Genomic DNA, 21,433 nt, shown 5'->3' on the forward strand with positions numbered 1-21,433 from the left:
CTTTTCCTCCTGCTGCGGCTTCCGCCGCCTCAGCCACAGCTTCAGCCGCTACACCGCTGCAAAACCGGGCACCCAGCACTGCTGAGACCTGCAGCCGCCACACACAGCTGGCACTGCCGCCCTGCAGCGCCCTGCCGGCCCCACCACAGCTTCCCCACGGCCCGGCTGCGCCCTGCCGGCCCCACCACAGCTTCCCCACGGCCCGGCTGCGCCCTGCCGGCCCCACAACGCCCCGCTCCAGGCACCCCTGGTGCACTCAATGAGGCATCGTACAGATGTATGCCCTGCATTCTCTGCTGAGGATGACAGCGACAGCAACGCAACTGACTGATTCAGATGAAACTGACCCTTGGGCAATAAATTGCTTTCAAGCCGCTCAGGCAGGTGAATGGCAGTTAGCTCAAAAGATACCTGTGTTCCCAGTAACTTATAAAAAGCAGGAATGGTGCAACAAACAGAACGGTGCGGTAGCCCATTACTAACAAAGAACTTACAGACCTTCGTGAAACAGCCAAAGAACATGGACGAGGAACACATCTTTTTAGTAATTGCCTAGAGGCCATTTTCTCTGCACACATCTTAGTACCACACTATGTCAAAAATATTGTGCAACGCCTTCTTTCCCCCGATGAATATGTGCTATTGGAAAAAACATTTAAAAACATTATCTGACAAATATTCTAAAGATGCAAATATGCAAATTTTACTGTTGAACAGCTAGCTGGAGAAAATTACCTATAAAAATCCTCAGAACAAGCTAACACTTTACCTGAGGAAACAAGACATATTGCAGCAAAATCATTGTTCCTCACTCCAGATGACTCTACTCCCACCCTACATTTTCCTAATATCAAACAAGGGGTGGAAGAGAGTTTTATTAAATTTGTGGATAGATTAAAAGATGCCTTGGAAAAACAAATAGAGAATAAAGGGGCACAAAAGGAACATCTGAGTAAACTAGCTATAAAGAATGCTAATGAACAATGTAAAACTATTCTGAGGACTTTACCCTTGGACACAGAACCTACTGGTGGAAAGCTGTACACACCATTTGTCCACTGAAAACAGTTGTCCAGGTGGCTGCTAAAAGCATTGCTAAAGGGGTTTCTGGAGCATTTGCAGTGGTAACTTCCAAAGATAGTGTTCGCTGATTCAATTGTGGGGAATTTGGACACTTTATAAAGGACTGGCCAGAGAGGTCACCCACCCAAGACCTCTGCACTGGCTTCTAAAGGCCCCAGAGACCACAGCAATACGAGCAGCACTCAGGAAACTTCCAGTGCAGCACAGTAAGGCCCCATGTGCAGACAACAAATCAAAAGCCATCTCGTTCTGTCCCAGCTGTGAGATTTATATCGGACAGCCAGGACCAGGAAGGTGGGAAGCAGCACAGCACATCATCCCAGGAGGATGATGTGATCCCAAGCCAGGAGGAGGACTCAACACACAGAAATATACCGATGGGAACCAGGCGCCAGCTGGAAACAGCACTGTTCATTGACTTTACAGATGAAAGTGTTTACCATGTTCCCACAGGAAAGCATGGACCAAAAGATGGTCCCTGGGACATTATAGGTGACACTTTCCATGGTCCAAATGAAATGTTTGTTTTTCCAGAATTATGAACAGTGTACCCTGGACAAGAAATCTCTGTCCAGCTATGCTGCATGGACACACCCTTTTACCTTTCACAGGGAATCCCGATTGCGCAAGCCTTTCTATTCCCACTGAACCACATGGAACGACTCAACCCCACAGTAATGTGGGCACAGACTCTGGGCTCAAATAAGCCTACCATCGAGTATGGCTTATTCTGCAAGGGAGAGAAAGTCTACCAACCAGGGACGCTTGACACTGCAGCAGATGTAACCATCATTGCCCACTCGGAGTGGCCAGCAAAGTGGGAACTGCAGCCTGTGGCAGGCATGATTTCAGGGATTGGTGGAGTCACAGTGTCTACGCGCAGCAAGCAGAATGTCATCATCAAAGGACCTGAAGGCAAGCTGGCAACCATCTGGCCATTCATGGTAAGGGCTGCCTTACCCTCACCCTATGGGGCAGGGACCTTCTATCCTAGTGTGGGGCTTCCTTCCCAGCTGGAATTTCTGACTGGGGCCACTGAGGACTGCATGCTGCCATCTACCCCTGGGCTGACTTGAAAACACAAGGACCCAGTCTGCGTCGAGCAATGGCCCTTCTCAAAGGTAAAATTGCGCATTCTACAAGACCTAGTTGAAGAGCAGCTTGCCAAAGGTGACATCATCGAGACCACCAGCCCCTGGAACTCCCCAGTCTTCGTGCTGAAAAAGCCTGGAAAGGACAGATGGAGACTTTTACACGATCTTCGCAAGATCAATGAGATCATTGAGGACATGGGTCCCCTTCAGCCTGGTCTGCCCTCACAATCGATGCTGCCTCAAGACTGGACTCTTGTCATCATAGATATCAAAGATTGTTTCTTCAGCATTCCACTGCACCCCAAAATGCCTCCCACTTTGCCTTCTCCATCTCCTCTCTTAACAGAGAGGCTCTACTCAAAAGATATCATTGGCTTTATCTACCTCAAGGCCTCAAGAACAGTCCAACTATGCCAGTGGTATGTTGCTCACATTCTGACCCCTGTCCAGACGCTATTCCCAGATGCAGTCATCCACCACTACATGGATGATATCCTGGTCTGTGCACCAGAAAAGACTTACATGGACAAAGCAGTTAAAAAGACCATTGAAACCATAGAGAAAGTGGGATTCGAGATTCATGAGGACAAAATGCAGTACACTAGCCCACGGACTTATCTCGGACTCCAAATTCATGAAAAAACCATCGTACCCCAGAAGTTCACTATCCAAGATGACCCAAAGACCCTGAGAGACTTGCACAGTTTATGTGGGTCCACCAACTGGATCTGTCTCCTAACTGGAATTACATCAGAGGACCTCGTCCCCCTGTTCCGTCTTCTCTGTGGCAGTGGAGACCTGGACTCTCCATGTGCCCTCACACCAGAAGCCCGAGATACCATCACCAAAATCCAAGAATGCCTGCCTTCATGCCAAGCTCATCGGTTCAAGCCCAGCCTGCCTTTCCAGTTTGGGAAAGGCCGCCCATTTTCATGGACTGATTTTCCAATGGGACCCTCAACTCAGAGACCCTCTATTGATACTTGAAAGGATCTTTACAAACAGCCAGCCTACAAAAACAACTACCACCTTTCAAGAAATCATGGCACATCTAATAAAAAAAATAGGACTCGCCTCCGCTGTCTTGCGGAGTTCACATGCCTATACCTCCCACTGGAGACCTAGAGCATTTGCTCCAGACCAATGAAAAATCCCAGTTTGCCCTGGATAGCTATACAGGACAAATTTCCATCCACATACTAAAACACTAACTTTTTAATGTGGCCTTTAATCTGACCCTAAAATTAGTCCAAAGCAGGACACCTCTCAAAGCTCTAAACATTTTTACAGATGGTTCAGGGTTGTCCCACAAGTATGTAATGACCTGGAAGGACCCCAAGACTCAAAAGTGGGAATCTGCTGTCCAAACAGTGGAAGGATCTCCACAGATAGCTGAGTTAGCAGCTGCTGTCAGAGCCTTTGGGAAATTCAAAGACAAAACCTTTAATTTGGTCACAGATTCAGCCTGTGTTGCTGGTATAGCTATGAGGGCAGAACACATTTTTCTCAAAGATGTTTCCAATCCAAAATTACACCAACTGATCTCCAAATTAACTTGTTTAACATCCCACAGAAAACAACCTTACCATATTATGCATGTGAGGTTACACACTGATTTGCCAGGTGCCATCACAGAAGGGAACAAGAAGGCAGATGCATTGGCCATGCCAGTAGAAACTGGCATGTCTGTCATGACTATCATGCTCCTAGATGTTTTCCTCAGTGGCAAAGGCAATGAAAGCAGTTCTTTCCTTACTCAGGCAAAGTTGTCACATGCATTTTATCATCAAAATGTACCTGCCCTCATCAGAATGTTCAAGCTCTCAGAAGACCAAGCAAAAGCTATTATAGCAAACTGCCAGAATTACCAGATACCATCTATGGGGTCAATCCCTGAGGCCTGAACAGCTGTCAGTTGTAGCAGACTGACGTGACTCACTTCCCACCTTTTGGAAGGTCTAAACATGTGCATGTGTCCGTTGACACACTTTCTGGAGCAGTATTTGCATCAGCTCACGTAGAAGAGAATGCCACTCACACCATCAAGTATTTTCTTCTTGCATTTGCCATTCCAGGAGTCCTAAAAAACATCAAAACAGACAATGGACCTGCCTATGCCTCTCATAGGCTAAAAGAGTTCTTCAGTGAGTGGCAAATAGAACAAAATAAAGGCATACCTGCAAATCCCACAGGACAATCCATCAAAGAAAGGACTCATCAAACCCTCAAAAGAGTCCTTCATCAATAATGGAGAGAAGCACAAATTACAAACCCTGTCAAAAGACTTTGTAAGGCTATGTCATTAACTTCCTAAATCGTACAGCATCTGAGCCTGACCCATCAATCCTTTGTCATTTCTCAAATTCAGCCCAAGCTAAGCTCACTGAGAAGCCACCAGTAAAGGACCAGAGACATGTCAGGTTTCTGGGCCATTCCAGCTGATTATCTGGGGAATATTACCATCCGGACCAAGATGGTTCCCAGGAAAAAACATAAAGCCGTATCTAGGCACTGCATACAGTGTCCCCATGGACACTAACAAGAATTCTCCTGAGTCCAATACAAGACCTCCACAAAACCAGACCAATTCAGCCTGGAGACAAAGACGTCGCCAAGCGTCCACAAACCAGAAAGAAGACCATCCCATCACATGACAGCAGACAAAACCGAGAACTGAACAAGTTGCTGCTGCATCAGCCAAGCCATAGGCCAGATGCAATCTGGCCACAAATTGCTCCCTAGTTTATATATTGTTACCCCTCTTTCCCTAAAAACCCTCATGTCCCCTTCCCTCAACCCTTGCCAGAACCTCTCCAGAACCTACCTACCTTCCCTGTCCTCAGTTTTTAGTAAATAGAAAAAGGGGAGAAGGAATGGGGGAAAGGGATGAGGGAGAAAACCTTAAGCCTCCCCCTGCTCCACCCCCGCTCCCCCCAATAAAGGCAACAAATTTTGCTTATATTCCCTTTCAGAAGCCCCATCCCTGTCCAAAGATGAAGATTACCTTTTCAGTCAATGGGGACTAACAGGATGAGTGTCATCTTTAGTTAAGGGAATTTTGTGGATTTTTACTGTGATTATTTTTGTATTAGCTATATTCTCATGCTTTCTCTGTTACTTCAAAAGAGCTATAGGAGATGCCTTTTTACTAAATACAGAGAGAGGAGCTGTGGACGAAGCCCAGTCCTCTGACAGGCTCCCTCCCTGGAAATCTGCCCCAAGATAAGACAAAACCACTTAGTCATGGTGACTAAGCTGTGGATCCCTTCCTGATTCAGGACCCTATGTTATCTCCCTGTTAACTACTGGGCATCTTAACCTGGTCTCAGACCCTTGGCCCCTTTTCCAATTCTGCCCTTCCCAATAAAAACCCCAGCTTTTGCCCAGATCATCACTGGCCCCTTCACTGAAACCTGCAGTAGAGGACCCTGCAGAACGCCACATGGTCTCTCATCTCTCATCTGTGTGTAGCTGCAGTAACCCATGAGTGGAGCTGGCTGGGCTGATCTGAGCTGATCATGGCAAGATCAGAAATCACTTCTAAAACAGCTGATCACTTGAAGCCTCAGGCCAAGGTCCTAAGGGTTACCCCTGGCTGGAAACTGCCTGGAACTCCCCAGACAGCGGCTCCTCCCCAGGTTGTCTGTCTGGGATTGTTGCTGGCAGAGCTGGGGGCTGGACAGACACCCAGACCCAACTGCAACAAAACACAGCTCATGTTTAATGGAGGATGTGATTAGCACATGAAGCAAACCTCACATAAAATGTCATCTGATCTCTGAAATTCCTAGAAAAAAAAATTAAAAATGTTAAACTGTTAACAGAGTAGAGTTTTCTGTATGTGTGTGCAAAAACCTCACATTTCACATCTCTTCTGAAACAGACATGGTTATACCTTAAAAACTATAACAACATTTATAGTGACATTTACAGTAGTACTTAAGGTAGAAGTTCAGAATTCCGAGACAAATTATAAACGGAAATGTGATGACCACTCTCTTCCATGTGACCCCTGAAATCCAGGCTTATAGCATGAGCATGAAAAAGTAGAGAATAACTGCTATATATTCTTGCTAACCACAGAAGTATAGGTCATTCCAGGGGGAGCAATAAGCCACAAGTGGAAATCTTAAAATTAAATATTTTTCATAATTTATAAATTGCACTACTTTGCAGTAATACAATCACCATAATTCCATTAAAAAGTAGCTTTATAGTACTATGATTGTTTAATTACAGTATGAAATATTACTGCTTTGTTTTATAAGCTTTCTTATACTATTTTTCCTTAATTGGCTTTCTACTTATGGCATCAATATCTCCAATGTGGACATAACTTGTATATGATAAAAAGAAAAATTAATAAATACCACTTAGTATGACAAAATTTATGTTTTAGTCACACAGATAGACACTAAATACAATCAAATTTTAAGTGCTTACATGCACTAGCTCAAAACACTTCTTTTAACAAAAAAAACAACACTTAAAGCAATGTCCTCAACATTAGACAAAAAGAAATTTTCAGTATTTCTGCACTCCAGCCACTGAGCATCAGCCCTGGACATGCCAAGAAGCACAAAACTGATTGTAAGATTCCTGAGTAGCAAAAAGGCCAGCTGCAACAGCAATCACTGGAAGTGAGAAAGCACAAGGCAGAGAACATGCAACAACAGCAGGGAAAGGCCCTGAGCTCCCAGGAACGGAAACTGGCACCAGCACCACTCTGCTGGCTGCACCTTTATGACTCCATCCTCAGAGCAGATGAAGATCATCCCAAATTAGCATTTCTTGTGATCACTTCACTTAAAAGAACAAATATTATTGTTGCCAAAAGGGATTAAAAAACATGAACTAAACATCTCTAGTTGTGCAAAATACAGAGTTAACACTGTTGATAAGCAATATGAAAAGACAGTTTCTACTTCTTCCCTAAATCTTCTCTTGCACTGACACCACTACAATGTAAAGGAAAAACTATGGTCAAACTCACAAGTGAAAACAAAACAACAAAACCAAAAAACAGAACAGAAAAAAAAACAAACAAGCAAACAACTAAACAAACCAAACAAAAACAAGCCCACCAAAAAAACCCCAAACAAACAAAATAAACCACCAAACAAAAAAAAAAAATCTCAAAACTGAGAAATGCAGCCCTCCCATCTGAGCCCACCACCAGATATTTTGTTCTGGCAGGATTCTGAGTGGAAAGGAGGCAGGAGGAGGTGGGGAGGAGGAGGTGAACAACTGAGAGACAAAAGGAATAGAAGGGAAGCAGGACAGGAATGTTAACATGGTCTGACAATATTTTCTTTAAAATATTTCATAAAGAAACAAAAATACTATTTAAATATTTAAAACATCACAATCTCTGTTTTTCTTCTGTCTCTGCATTATCTTCAAACAACAAGACTCCTCCTCAGCATGAGAAAACAAGCATTAACTGAAGAACAAGGACAGAAAGAGACAAGAAGAAAACTGGTTCCTTCAGTGCTCCCCAGCTCAAAAGACTTGTGAAGTCAGAACAGTAATTCACAAAAAAACATCTCTTTGTTGTGCCTAGAATTTTCCTCTTTGGTTAACTTCAATATGACAGTTTTGCAGTACAAACAAATCCTGCTTGCTCATTTAAGGAAAAAATAAATACCCCACAACTTTAAAGCCTACCAATAAGAACCAAGGCATCAGATTTGCTGACTTTAGCACCATGCCTCAAGATAAAGCAACATACCACTCAGTCCACACACTGCACAAATAGAAGGCAGGAGTTTCACTATCATCTCTATGCCTTCCAGACAGTGCCTCAAGCCAGGAATACATCCTTATCTTTAAATTGATTGATCACCCTAGAGGCCCACGATGAAGTCTCACTGGCTGACTTGCTTCTGGTGGGACACTTGCAAGGAATCTGTTTGACTTGTAAAGTAATCTGCCATTCTGGCTTCTCTTCTCCCGCCCCCTCTTTCAAATTAGACTGTCCTAAAAGATGACCTCCCCGAGAATTTTGCAGTACTCTTGTAGTGCTTTAAGAACTCATAGAAAACATAGGAGCAGTTAAACAGATTGTCACACTTCACCTTGAAAAGAATCAAATCCTTATTCAACTGTTACTGCAGCTCATCTTTAAGCATAAAAAAAAGTAACCGTCTTAGTCTCCAGTGGGTAGAGGCTGCAACATCTTGTCATTGCAGAACTCAGCACCCTTTGTCATCCTGTCTTGAACAAGGCTCTGACTGCAACTGTTAGGACACAACTTGCCTCCTTAGTCTGGCACAGCTTGGCCAAAAACCCTGGTCGCTACTCACATGCCTTGCAGTTTTCATCAACCTATAGCTTAAGAGCATCAAGAGCACAGTACCCTACCAGTCGTAAAAAGGGTGTCCCTGAATGGTGTCCTCAAAAGTGAACTTTAGAAAATACAAGTATTTTTAACATAATTGCCTATTTCAAGCTTTTATTCTTTGTCCTGTTTCAGTGTGCTTTGTAAATATTTAAATAACACAAAATAAAAACAAATAACTTCATGTTATATTGCAGGGAAGAAAATCTACAGAAAAAACACAGGATAAGGAACTGACACAAATCCAAGAATGCTGGAAACATATATTTACATGCGTAAGTACTCATATAAGCACACATAAAAAAATGGGAATTCACATTTGAATAGCTCCCCTGTCAACTAGACAGGGTACCTACTAAGCAACATGTACAGATCACTAAAATTACTTCACAGATACATCTGCAGAGTCAGGACAAAAAGTGAAGTTACTGCTTGCTTTTCAAAAAATATATGCCTTAAATTACCCATCCTATTATCTCCTGGTTCATTCTCTAATTTAGACAAGTGTATTTAAAAAGATATCCATCCTTTAACTTCACAGTTAATGTCCAGAAGTGAAAATTTAATTTGCCACTTTACCAAAGTTTTATTAATGTTTCAGGCATAATTTTATTTCTCACTACAGGGTGAGAAAGGATCCCAGGGTCTTCACCACATAATTCATACAATTTCTGGATGTCACTGATAAATCCTCATTTTCAAACAGCAGCGCAAACAAACCCTCAGGACAGTTTCTTTTTCCCTGAGATTTTTTTTAATTACTCCAATGTCATCAAGTCTCTAAACACTCTAAATCTGAAAAACATTGTGATGAATACAGCATAGACAGCATCCTAACTTATTTCTTGTCTGTGCAAAACCACAAGAATCAATAAAGGGCCACAAGGAATTCTGCCACACAGCTGAAGTACTGTGAGGATTGTGAGGAATCCTCCTCCTCACAGTCTGGTCAGAGACCAGATGGGGCTCCACACTGACCATAAGGTTCATGTACAGAGTCTGCTGGCTCCCATTTCAGCAATTCTGCATACCAGACAGAACTGGCCATCTTGCAGGAGTCAACAGGAAGAATGATTTGTAAAGCCAGATACATAGTCTAGTCCTAATTCAGTTACTGAACTGAATTTCTGTATTTTTCAAATTCTTATTCTGCTGACAAGAAAATCATAGCAACAAATAAAGTCAATATAGCCAAGTTGCTGACCCTTTTCTCAAGCTCATTGAAAATATGTGGAAAATGAATACTTAATACCCTGAGCAAGCAAAAAGGAGGCAGGAGCTCTGGCTTCACTTTGATCTTTTATTCCTAGTACGAAATAGTTCTTCATATCTTTCTGAAGTCAACCATTCCACAGCTTCCCTCTACATCCTCATTTTAGGAGGGTAAGACACAAAAGAGCAATAAAAGGCTCCTAGGAAAAAGGTCCTAGACCTTATAGAAAACAACCTTCTTCTGAAGGGCAGAGAAAGAAAGCTTTATGTTAACCCACATCCATATCACAATTTCCATACCCTGCACATTTTAAACAACAAACATATACACAAAAATCACATACACAAAATACAGCCTCAAAAAGCCCCAAAAAGTTAATGGGATATGTCCCCGAACATTTGGATCAGATGTTCAGTTTAAGCTATTTCACTATTCAACAAGCAGAAACACACATCTTTTTGGATTACCGTAGCAAGTTTCCCCTTGCACTTGCAAGACTGCTCTTCCTACCTGATCTCTCAGTTGTTGAACAGAAGTCTGAAGGCTCAGAATTTGATTAAAGAGAGGACTCTGAAGCACTGATTTTAATAGGCTCAGTTTCTCCTCATTTGCAATGTCACCTCGATCCCGAAGTTTTGCCTGTAAGCGTTCCATGGCCTGGAGGGCCCGATGTGTATCTGTAGCAATAATCATTCCTAGTCAGTAGCAGAATAGAAACAGCCACACAAGGTAACACGTTTAAATATAAGCCTTTTTATTGTTCAAACTACAGAGAACTTGAATGGCTCTGTTTTGAACAAAAAGAAAGAGCCTGTCTAATGAAGCAGGAACTCAGAGGCAAAGCATAAATCAGAAGCCAATGAAAATTGTATTTTTCTCCATCAAGAAGTGGGTTACAAAAATGAAAGAGCCTTCATTGAAATTCAGTTGCATGAACTATGGCTACAGTCCACTGTAAATAAATAGTGGCATAAATAGTCATAATAGAAAATATTTGTCTTTTCCATACAAACCTTTAATTTAATTTAACAAGAAAAATTAAAACAAAGAAATCAAGACAAGAAGGCTAAAATTTAAATACATTAAACATATAATTGTACAACTTTTGTTTTCAAATACAAAAACCCAAACACAACATGCATTTCTAAGTACAGTAGATTATGTTTTTTCAAAACCTCTCTCAGCAGTATACACCCATATCCCAAATCTATCACACACACTCAATTTGGCCACAAAAAGACTGTGATACAAATGAAAAAAAATTACCAATTGTTTCCAACATCTTTTCTGCTTCTCAGCTTCAATTTCAACACTGGAAAGAGATAGTAAATATTTTCCTGAAAAGTAACAGAAACAAAAAAAGGTCACATTTGTAGAAATACTAAGCTCTGAAGGGAAAGAAAGAAGCTTGACTTTTGAAAGCAATAAACAGCAAAATAACAATCCAGAAAAAAACTATCTCCACAGATAATTAAAATAACCTCAAAGGTGACCATATTCTGATTCCCTTTGGTGCTCACAACCTTTCTGAAAATTGCTTTAGGAATATACTTTGTAATATATTTGTATTTCCATATCAAAGCAGCTGTCTGCATAGTGTTGCACAACATGTCCTGCACTGCTTTAATCAGACACTATGAATCATAGCTGCCAATGATATTTTACACTGTTTCATTGCTTTCCTTTTCAGTGATTCACAAAAGACATTCCCTGCGGGATCAGTTTTCAAGCTCTGTGTTGACAATTTCAGGTGCATGAGCCACAACACATTTTTTACAGTCACCTTTGAAAGAAAAGTCATATAAACCACAAGGCTAAGGACTCTCACACTAGAACCTCTACTGTTGATACCTATTGGAATTGAGACTGAGATGTGGATGATAGCTGTGTGGGTTTCCAGGAAGGAAATCCTAGACTGGGAGAAAAAAATTCTGAAACTGCTTTGCTTATTGTTTTTTGCTGCTTTGGGGTTGTTTGAGGCTTTTTAAAAATGTACGCTTGCAATTGCTCAAAAATTTGCAGTGACAGAACATGTTTGATGAAGATGGATAACTGAAGAGAACAGAGGAGCTCAAATATCATTGAAGGTATATGAACTGATCATAAGAATATGATCTTATCTTTCACAATGATGCTTTTGTTTTATTTGTAGTAGGAAAATATTCCAGTACAGCACCCCCAATTGAATCTATAGAATCTAAAAATATGCAGAGCAGTGATCTCTAAAACACTCAAGTGATTTTTTTCTTGAGACTTCAGATAAAAAGAGGAAAAGGAATGATGTTGACAGACCACTGGATAAGACAGCCTAACAGGATCATTAGTTATAGAACCTGATCATTCTGTCCAGCCAATACTATTTGCAGTTTGTGCAGAAAAAGCACACCAAATGGGTTTAAAATGGTCTCAAGTTCCATCTTATGGAACTTCCCTAGTTCCATAAAAATATGACTTCCCTAGTTTCAATTCACCTGGAGCTTCCTATCAGTTTTATTCACAGAATCACAGAATGGTTTATGTTGGAAGAGAGGTTAAAGATCATCTAGTTCCAGCTCTACTGACATGGGCAGAGAACCTTCTACTAGACCTGGTTACTAAGAGCCCAATCTAGCACACTAAAAGAATGGGGAGTCCACAACCTCTCTGAAGATTGCATTTGAATTTGACAATTGATACAGAATCACTGATAACTCTTTTTAGGACAATGTACAATATTCAGACCCCTTAAACCTGACTTTGTCAAAGTAATGTTACTCCATGATACAAATTATGCCTTTGAATAAAAATAAGCATTTATATTTTTTTTCCTTACTTGGCAAGGAAAATCCCAGCATGAGAAATTACCATATCTCAAAAACAACCCAAATATCTTGTATTTCCACCCTGTCACTCCACAAAACAGGACAAAATTAAGTCTATTTTACATAGGAAGGGCTGAATGAGATTATTTAAGCATTATGAAGGAAGCTGACTTCCACAAACCTTAATCACCCATAGCTTTTCTTTCTAGATTAAAACTACTATCACTTCTATTCAGAGCTCACACTTTAAAACATAGGTATTTATGTCATGCTCGTAGATGTTTTCCTCAGTGACAAAGGCAATGAAAGCAATTCTTTCCTTCTCAATACTTATTATTGGAGTTGTGTAGTGGATGGAACCAGCAAATGGTGCAAAAACTTAGAAATTGAGCATTTTTTAGTCATTTCATTTATCATAGCACTACACACACAAGCACATAACACCATATGTTCAACAGATGAAACTACTCAGGAAAAATAGAGGCTTACTGTTCTGCTTTAGCTCTGCAAGAACCTCAACAAGAGATTCAACTGAAAAATGTCTCTATCTTTTGGAATAGCTGGATATTGCTTTATCTCATGACTCAGTTTGACTAAAATCTCATTCTTCGTGTCCTGTGAAAGGCAAATGAAAGGAAATTTTACAAGTGACAGCACCCAAGGTCATCAATGCATTCATGCAATCCTGAAGGTATGAACTCTAATAAATTACTGCAGGAGATTCTAAAAGCAGACACAAGTCCTAAACATATCTATAGGTTGAGATTATGTCACTTAATTTGCAATGAAAAGAAGTCCTTAGCTCTGCTAAAACATTCATTACCTACTTTATATTTACCTCATGCTTTAGAGAGAGGAGTGAATACTGCTCTAGCACCATGCTAGCATCAACAAATCCAATCTGAACTCTCAGTTTATTCTCCTTATCTGGGTTTATAATAGCAAGAAATTCCTCCCCAGCTGGCCATCTTAACACTTTTGTTGACTGCAGCAATAAGCATGAGCAAGGCCAAAACTGTTGTCAGTTTTGAATATTTTCCCTCAGATACCCCTTCTGAGGTAGACACAACGCACTGAGGCACACCAGTGTTTGCCTCTACATGTTGCAGGCCAAGATGACCCCTCTGCCTGCACTCTGGAACAGCAAAAAGCCGCGTGACTGCTCCTGCTGTGCCACATCCATGCTAACAAGAGGGATCTGTCAGCACCAGCTTAATGGCACATTAACATAGTGGAAGTACTGGAGAAGCAACCACACATCTGTCCAAAATGCACTACAGAGACATTTTATAAACACCACCACCCACTACAAAACACACTGGCCTTTAAATCAGCTTGCTTCTAGGTATCTAAGAAATAATGTGCCAGTGAGAAGTAGAGTGGCATGCAAGATCACTTGTTGAAAAGCCGAATTCTGCTATAGTGGATATTTTTATAACGGCATCATAGATTTCTAGAGGGGGAAAAAACTTCTGTGGGAAGTTTAGTTCTGATTTTGTCATTTTGCAATCTCCTGCCAGTCCGTGTCACAGGACTCTGAAGCCAAAAACCAGCTCTTCTATACAAGATACAACAATCTTCACACCTCAAAGAGCTTACTAGCTTAACTCAAAGCAGATTTGACTATTTTTGTATTTCAGTGCTGAAGTTCATTAATCTCTTCACAGTAATAAACATAGACTGTATGACTTAAGACTTCATTGGCAAATTGAAGAAATACTGTTAAGCAAAGAGCAAGTTAAATCTATTTTCTAATGACACAGCTGAAAATTGTGATTTGAACGAAAAAAAAACCAAACAGCTAAACAAACCAAAATGGAAAAAAAAGGAAAAAACCTCAAACCTCACCATCCTCTCTTTCTGTTTTAGAACATTAGAATAGAAAACAAAAGGAATTTTAGACAGATATATGGTGACAAACATGCAATATTCTCTCTAAGAACAAATCAAAGTTCAAGATGATCCCTTTCAAGCTTTCACTTCCAAAATTTGATTCTTCTGATGCTAATGAACAAAAATCTGTTATATACACATTCTGCTACTCTTATCCTATCCTTCTTTGATAACACTGATTGCCAGAAAACAGCTGTCATGTTGCAACTCTCGTTTCTTCTGTCCACTTCTGAAACACTAAAATACACAGGTGGCAGAATTTTTTTAACATCCCAAATTTATTTGATCACTTTCCACTACAATTGCAGAAGGCATTTAGCTAAACAGACAAAAGATTAATGAAAATAGAAAGATGACCCATTAGCATTGATCATTCCTTCACGCCCAATCACTTAGTTTCTACAAGAAAACATACTCTGTTTCATTGATGGATACTCCATCTACTATTTTACAAAGCCATTTTAGATAATACCTTGGAAACTAATGCTCACAGCATGGATTAGGAAACATGCAATGCCAAAGATAGAAAACATAGTAATAGGCTTTGCCTCATAGCTCCTGCATTACTTGAAGTGCTCTGAGGACACAGAGTGATCTCTAGGCCCAAACTTTGGCTTTGAGTTGCATGAGATTAAAATTAAATCTATTTCAATTAAGCAGCAAGGTAACCACAACATGCATTTTATAGCTGCTAAAAAGAGTATTTTGAAACTTCTAATCTAACACTGGCCTGGATTTCTCTGGGCTAGAGATATCCTTTAGTACATGATTTTTATCCCATGTCATCTTCTTCCCCAATTTTCTGGCTGTCATTTAAATACAGGCATATTGTGTTAGCACCATGTGGTGCAGGAACAGAAACCAAACCATGCAGGAAGTGGGAGATACTCATTATTGCTAAACTTTCTGCTTTGCCTGCAGATTCTAAGAGCTCTTCCATTTTTCCCAGTTACCTCCCAAAAGCTGGCTACTAACCGCGAGAGGAGAACTAAGGTGGATCCTGGACTCCTAGAAGTCTTGTCAAAATTAAGGCAGTGGAAACTATTCACAGTTAATTGAAAGATCTCATGCTTTTCTAAGTGTATTTTCCTAGCTACTTTTCCACTGTCACAAATGCAATTTTGCTGCTGCATACAGCACTTTCTTAAGCACATAAAAGATGAGAAAATAAACAGCAATGACCATCAGGGAAAAGAGAACAAACAAAAAGAAAAAGCAAAATTAACGTGCACTGTTCCACAAGGTACAAAGTAGATTTCCACTGACTACCTGGAATGTAACAAGCAAGCAAGAGATGCCTGACATCTACATTTAAAAGCTATGCTAATGAAAATTGTTCTGAAACATTCAAAGCAGAAATAAAAAAGCAGTGTTGCACACCCTACATTAAAACTGTAAGCACTTTGAAAAAACATTACTAGCCTCTTGAAATCTAACAAAATGTGGAATGCATCAAAAATACTTAGAGAGGTAGTGGTTCTGTATGTTGAAGAAAAGTACAGCACCATGTACTTTGAATCAATTATGAAAACAGAATTTTGAGCTTCCTTACTTTTAACCTTCTGTACACATCACACTAATGTATCAAGGAAACTTAAAATGCTTTTCCATGGACTGGAAATCTGTACACTGTATGTAATTGACAGTTTTCTGTAACACTGTAAGTAGCCCTATGTCAACATAAGATATAATATCCATGTTAACTGACATGCTAATAATTACAACTGGAAAATGGGTCTAAACCATCATAATGATTTCACCTACTGATACATTGTGTGTGACACAGTGTATTCCAAATTGATTTATAAAGAGCATTCTAAAAACAGCAATATATTAAACCTGATGAAGCAAAGACTTTACAGCAGTTGCACCTCAATGTAGACTGGATTCTTCACAGAGGTGACAACAGCGTACATAAACGAATAAATACAAAGCCTCTCCAAACAGCTGCCAGTAAGCATCAACAAAGACTCATCATTTTCCCTACAAACTGAAAAAACAAATTTCTCTTTGTGTATTGTGACAACAAGTGACATATACTGAAAATCATAACACTGTATAACAAAACCATTGAGGTCTCAGATGTAAGGACAGGGTCAGAAAAGCCTACATAAGCAATACGTTATTATTGCCCAGGCAAAAATAGCATGTTTTTGTATTGACTTGTCTGGAATACCAGCAGTGAAACAAAACTGTCCTTATCAATGATAATGTAGTATCCTGCCAGCATGACATTGTATTGGCCAAAACTGCTTCACCAGGATGCTCAAATATAAAGCCAATTACAAAATGTACTGAACACATGTCACAAATTTTTATTTTATTTTTTTTATGTGAGACATGGAGAGGAGATTTAAAAGGTCTTTAAAACTGTTCTCAATGCACTGAATAAAGTGCTACTTGTTAAAACAAAACCATCTACAGCTATCTGCGTGACTGAGAAGATAGGAGGCATTCCCCTCTGAAGAATTCACAGACCAGAGCCCCACCAGAGCCAGGTGGAATAAAAAGATCCATTAGTATGTAAGTAGTGCAGTTCTCTTTCCCTAGTGCTGATAGCGATCTAATTTTCCTAGTTCGCTTTTGCGAGAAGAGGGGGGAGAATGTATCCAGTTCCTAGTGAAAAGCTTCTTCAAAGCACTAAGGGAACCATTCGAAACACCAGAGCTAATCAGTTATGTTACATGCATGTTACAGTTAACAAGATAGGAGAGATAAAAATAGGCAACTACAAACTGGTAACAATTTTTAAAAAAAATTTGATGGTCTCTGTCTAAAAAATGCTGCTTGCTAAAGTGGGTAAATCCTTATGTATTTTCCACTTGCATTCTTTTCTTTTAGTGTTACAATTACTTCAATTTCCACAGAATCCTCAAATAATACTCCCAAAAACTATTTGACCACTTTCCCCTTTTCCAGTTTAGATTCTTCCCTACCAAGGAGTTGCTGCTTGTGAAACGCAGTAGTGATATGGAAACCACAGGGCATCACGCAACAGAACTTCCACAGCTGCAAAACTCGGACACTTCCGTTTGATTTCAGTAAATCACTACTCTCCTATGGCGACAGACTCCGGACACCCTTTCTGGCACCAAAACCAATAAGGACGTTTCCCACACAATAGTTTATAGTAAAAAAAAAAAAAAAATAATAATATAAATATATATATATATATAAATAAAATAAGACACAAAAATATAGCTGGACGACGCTGTGTTTATAAAAGCAAAATACAAGGAAAAGGAAAAAAAAATAAAACCACAACGTTTTTCAGCCAAATGGCAAATCAAATCTGTTAAATGCTGTACACGGAGTTCAAAAGGTCGGCTTTGTGAGATTTTCTTTTTCTTTCTTTCTTCCTAAAGCTCTTTCCAGTAACACAGGAAGGTGCTGGCAGCCAGGGGGGATACGAGAAATGAACCATCCTTTTTCTTCGCGCACCCAGACTCATCAAAGAGTACAACTGCGGGCGGCCCCTCGCCCTCCGCTTCCACCCAGCCAAACCCGTTACGTTTAAACGCGCACCGGGGAGCTGCTGCAGCGCTACAGCGGGGTCGGACCTGCGGGGAGCGTCGACACCGGCACGGCAACAGGTACCGGTCCCGAGGAGCCGCGGCCGCCGCCCCGCCTGGAGCCCGAGGACACCGCCAGTGTCGCCGGGGCCTCCTGTCCGGCTCTGGCTCCGAGCGAGAGCCAACGCCGCCTCCCACAAGTGCCGGCGAGGGCCGCGGCCGCCAGCAAGGTCTACGGCAGCGGCGGCAGAGGAGATGTCCTCCCGTCACGAAATGCCCGCAGGGGGTAAAAAAGGAATGCGTGAACGGGCAGCAGGGCTCCCTGCAGATGTCAGGGGAGGTACGGCTTTTGTTTACGCGGGGACGACGCCCCGCCAGGCCGCCCGAGCCTGTGGACCGCCCGCCCGCCGCAGGCCGGCGCCCCGGCCCAGCCCCACAGTCGCTCCCGCCGTCCGCGGTGGGCCGGGGGGAGGACGGGAGGATGTGCCGGGACACAGCAACAGGCTCAGCCCGCAGCCCCACGGCCTCTCTCCCCTCCACCCCCCGCCCCCGCCGGGAAGACCCTTCGGATAAAATGAACAGTAATAAATAAAACTTCGAGAGTCAAACGCGTTTTAAAAGGTCGCTCAAACTCCAGCGATGTGGCGGACCCTCCCCGCCCTTCCCAACCCGCACCCCCGCAGGACGACTCGGGCGGGCTCGCCCCGCTCCCCGCCGCCCGGCCCAGCACCCTGCTTACCCCAGCGGCTCTGCGGGCCCCGCCGCCCGGCCCCGCTCTCCGCCCTTCCCGCCCCCGTGTAGCGGCGCCGAGCGAGCCGCGCCGCGGGGGCAGCGCGCTCGGGCACGCCCCGGCGGCCTGAAAACTAATCCTGCACCCCCCGCCCGCGGGTCTCACCGCGGTGGGCTGGGCCGCCGCCCGCAGCGGCGGTAGGCGGGGGTATCCAGGGGATAGCGGGGCACGCTGCTGGTGCCCGGCCCCGTCCCTGCCGGCCTGTGTTGTCGCGGCCCTTCCCGCGAAGTTTGTCTCCCCGCGGCTGCCGGAGCACACGCCTTGCCGGGATGACAGCGGGGAGCCGGGCTGCTCCGGTTTACCTCCCCGCTTCGCCCGTGAAGTGAAGGCGGCGGCAGACTGGCCCCTGCCTCTCTTCCAGTGGTGCGGTGCCGCCTGCGGCCGGGCCTGGCCCCGCTTGCTGGTAGCCCAGCCACCGGCCGTACCCATCCTGGTGCAACAAGATGAGCCTGGCCTGGAAGAGAGGAAAATGGCAAATGTTTGAAAATGTTAAAAAAAAAAAAATTAAAAAAATTAAAATGCCAAGATCAACAAACAACACATATTGAAGTTAGACAAAACAGTTTATAAGATCGTAGAGTTAATGAAAAGATGACTTTTCCCTCGATGCAGCAGCTGGTTAGTGTGTTAACTAAAAATAGGGAAGACGCTGTGTGTTTTCTACATATATGTCTAAGAATAAAGCGCATAATTCAGAAACGTTTGCAGTGACCACAAAATACCCGAAAACATAAGTTCAGCTAAAGGTGGAATTATTTTGCTATTTGTTAACTCTGATTCTCCTAGCAAATGTTATCAGGGTCACAGTTTCCTCTTTTCCTTTACATAACATAATTTTTGGTGTGTATGCTCTCAGGCAGCTCAACTGAGTAAACCCCCTGCAGATGGACCCCAGCTGCTCCACTAGGCATGTTGGCTGGGGCTCTGCAGAGGCTCTGTGAGCTTTTTATCTGCTTGCCTTCTGGCTTGGTTTGGTTCCTTTTACAAACAGATCTTAACCTTAAGTGTCATCGTAAGTTTTAATAGTTTTTTTTGGGGGTGGGACATAATGTTTGTTTGGTTGCTGGGCTTCTTTGGGTGTTTGGCACTTTTTTTTTCCCTGACAAAATGTTAAAGAAATTTATTGTTAAAGAAATCTAGAATGGAATACTGCCCTATTTCCAAGAGTATCAATAAATGCAATCCCAGTACAAACACTTTCTTTAGCAGAACACTTAATGTGTAAACTTTAGGAAGCACAGGTCTTTGTATGTTGCATGGTTTGGGGTTTTTTTAAAAAAAAAATTTTGGAAAATTAAATTCTGAAAAAAAAAAAGTTTAATCACTAAACAATATTTTTCTTGCTTGCTTTTATTACAAATGGTGGACTGAAAAACTCCAAATTATTAGCTGTCTTTTCCTTTGCTGAATACTAAAATAAGTATGTAATTACACTTTTTTAAGTGAAAGAACTTAATTTTTTTCCACTTTTTAACTAAGAAAAGTAATTTTCAAGATTTTATTCACAGGTTCCATTTTTCAGTCTGGCCTCATAAGCATATTGCTTTTTTAATCAAACACAGATGCTCTACTGTAGCTGGGACATTGAATGCTCTGTAACCGTTCCACCAACTTCGTGTGTTACATGAGCCTTAATTAAATCCAGAATAAAATTTAAAAAATAAGTTAGTTTGTTTCCATGTATCTTTGTTCAATGAACAAGCCACAGTTGATTAGATAATTGCAAAATGAGACTGTTATTGTTATTTTTTCCTGTTGCTCAGACTTTAACTATGGCATATGACTGAAATAAAATGCAGTGATTCTATTAAGTATATTTGAACAAAAAAAAAAAAATGGTCAAAATTAGGTGCAACAGTACTCCTGATGTACAACAGTGTCTGTCACTTGTGTAATAATTCCTCCCAGTGCAATTTGTCTTCGTGTGGGATATACCTCTCAGAAAAGCTTTTTAACATACGGGCTGCTATTCTAAAGTAGAAATACATTTTAAATTCTATTCAGATTTTGTCAAATCGTTAGAGTATATATAAAGTAGATGGTAGTTACTGAAGTTCAGAACATTGTGCTACCTTAGGCCATGCCAGTATTAAACCTATTTGCATGAGTATAATTATGCCAACATAGCTGTTCACAAAAACTGAGTCCTCTCAGTAAACATACAACTGTACATACAGTAAACATAAAACTGTAATGGGAATTTGCATCGCAGTAATTTAATGAGCTCTTGAGCGCAGTAGCTGATGACACTGATGATGAAGAGCCATACAGGCACAGTTCTAGCGAATAGCAAAACAAATCATTAGGGTTCAGAGTACACAATTTGTCTTGCAGATATGTTTGGTACTAGCTTTAGAAAGTCAAAAGACATCAGCAATTTGGATTTATTTATTTCTTCCTTTTGTTATAAAATAGGACCTCTCCAGCCCCTCCCTAGAAAAAGAGGGTCACAACATATCAATGATTTCCTTACTGTGGGTTACATCATGTACAGTAACACACAGTGCTTTAAGTTACATTGTGGCTTTGTTAGTGTAAGGAGTTGGTGGTTGGTGGATTGGTATTAAATATATTGTTCTGGATTATACATTACTGTTGTATAATCTTGAGAGATCCTTAAAATATGAGAAAAGAGAATCTACTTTGTATTTCAAGGCTAGATGTTTTAACAAATTACAAATAGTTGATTTGTCTCCACATATTAATT

General features: G+C 41.5%; 1 protein-coding gene across 20 annotated transcripts in view; it reads right to left on the minus strand.

The window, feature by feature from the left end:
- MPDZ (multiple PDZ domain crumbs cell polarity complex component) overlaps window positions 1–18,980 on the minus strand; it is a 104,071-nt gene extending 85,091 nt beyond the window's left edge. For 9 of the 20 annotated variants that reach the window (XM_015653160.2, XM_015653156.2, XM_015653161.2 and 6 more), the window contains exons 1-3: window positions 18,676–18,762; window positions 10,997–11,067; window positions 10,241–10,407 (exon numbers count right to left, since the gene is read on the minus strand). In XM_015653160.2, the coding sequence (XP_015508646.1) occupies window positions 10,241–10,407; window positions 10,997–11,012 (183 nt within the window). In that variant the 5' untranslated portion in view covers window positions 11,013–11,067; window positions 18,676–18,762. Of the gene's footprint in view, window positions 1–4,123; window positions 4,143–10,240; window positions 10,439–10,996; window positions 11,068–18,675; window positions 18,764–18,831 lie in introns of those variants that run through there. The other 11 variants (XM_033520248.1, XM_033520247.1, XM_015653166.2 and 8 more) reach the window with 5 other exon arrangements.
- Window positions 18,981–21,433: the final 2,453 nt, after the last annotated feature.

The sequence above is a fragment of the Parus major genome, chromosome Z, assembly GCF_001522545.3.
Source record: "Parus major isolate Abel chromosome Z, Parus_major1.1, whole genome shotgun sequence".
NCBI classification, from domain to species: domain Eukaryota; kingdom Metazoa; phylum Chordata; class Aves; order Passeriformes; family Paridae; genus Parus; species Parus major.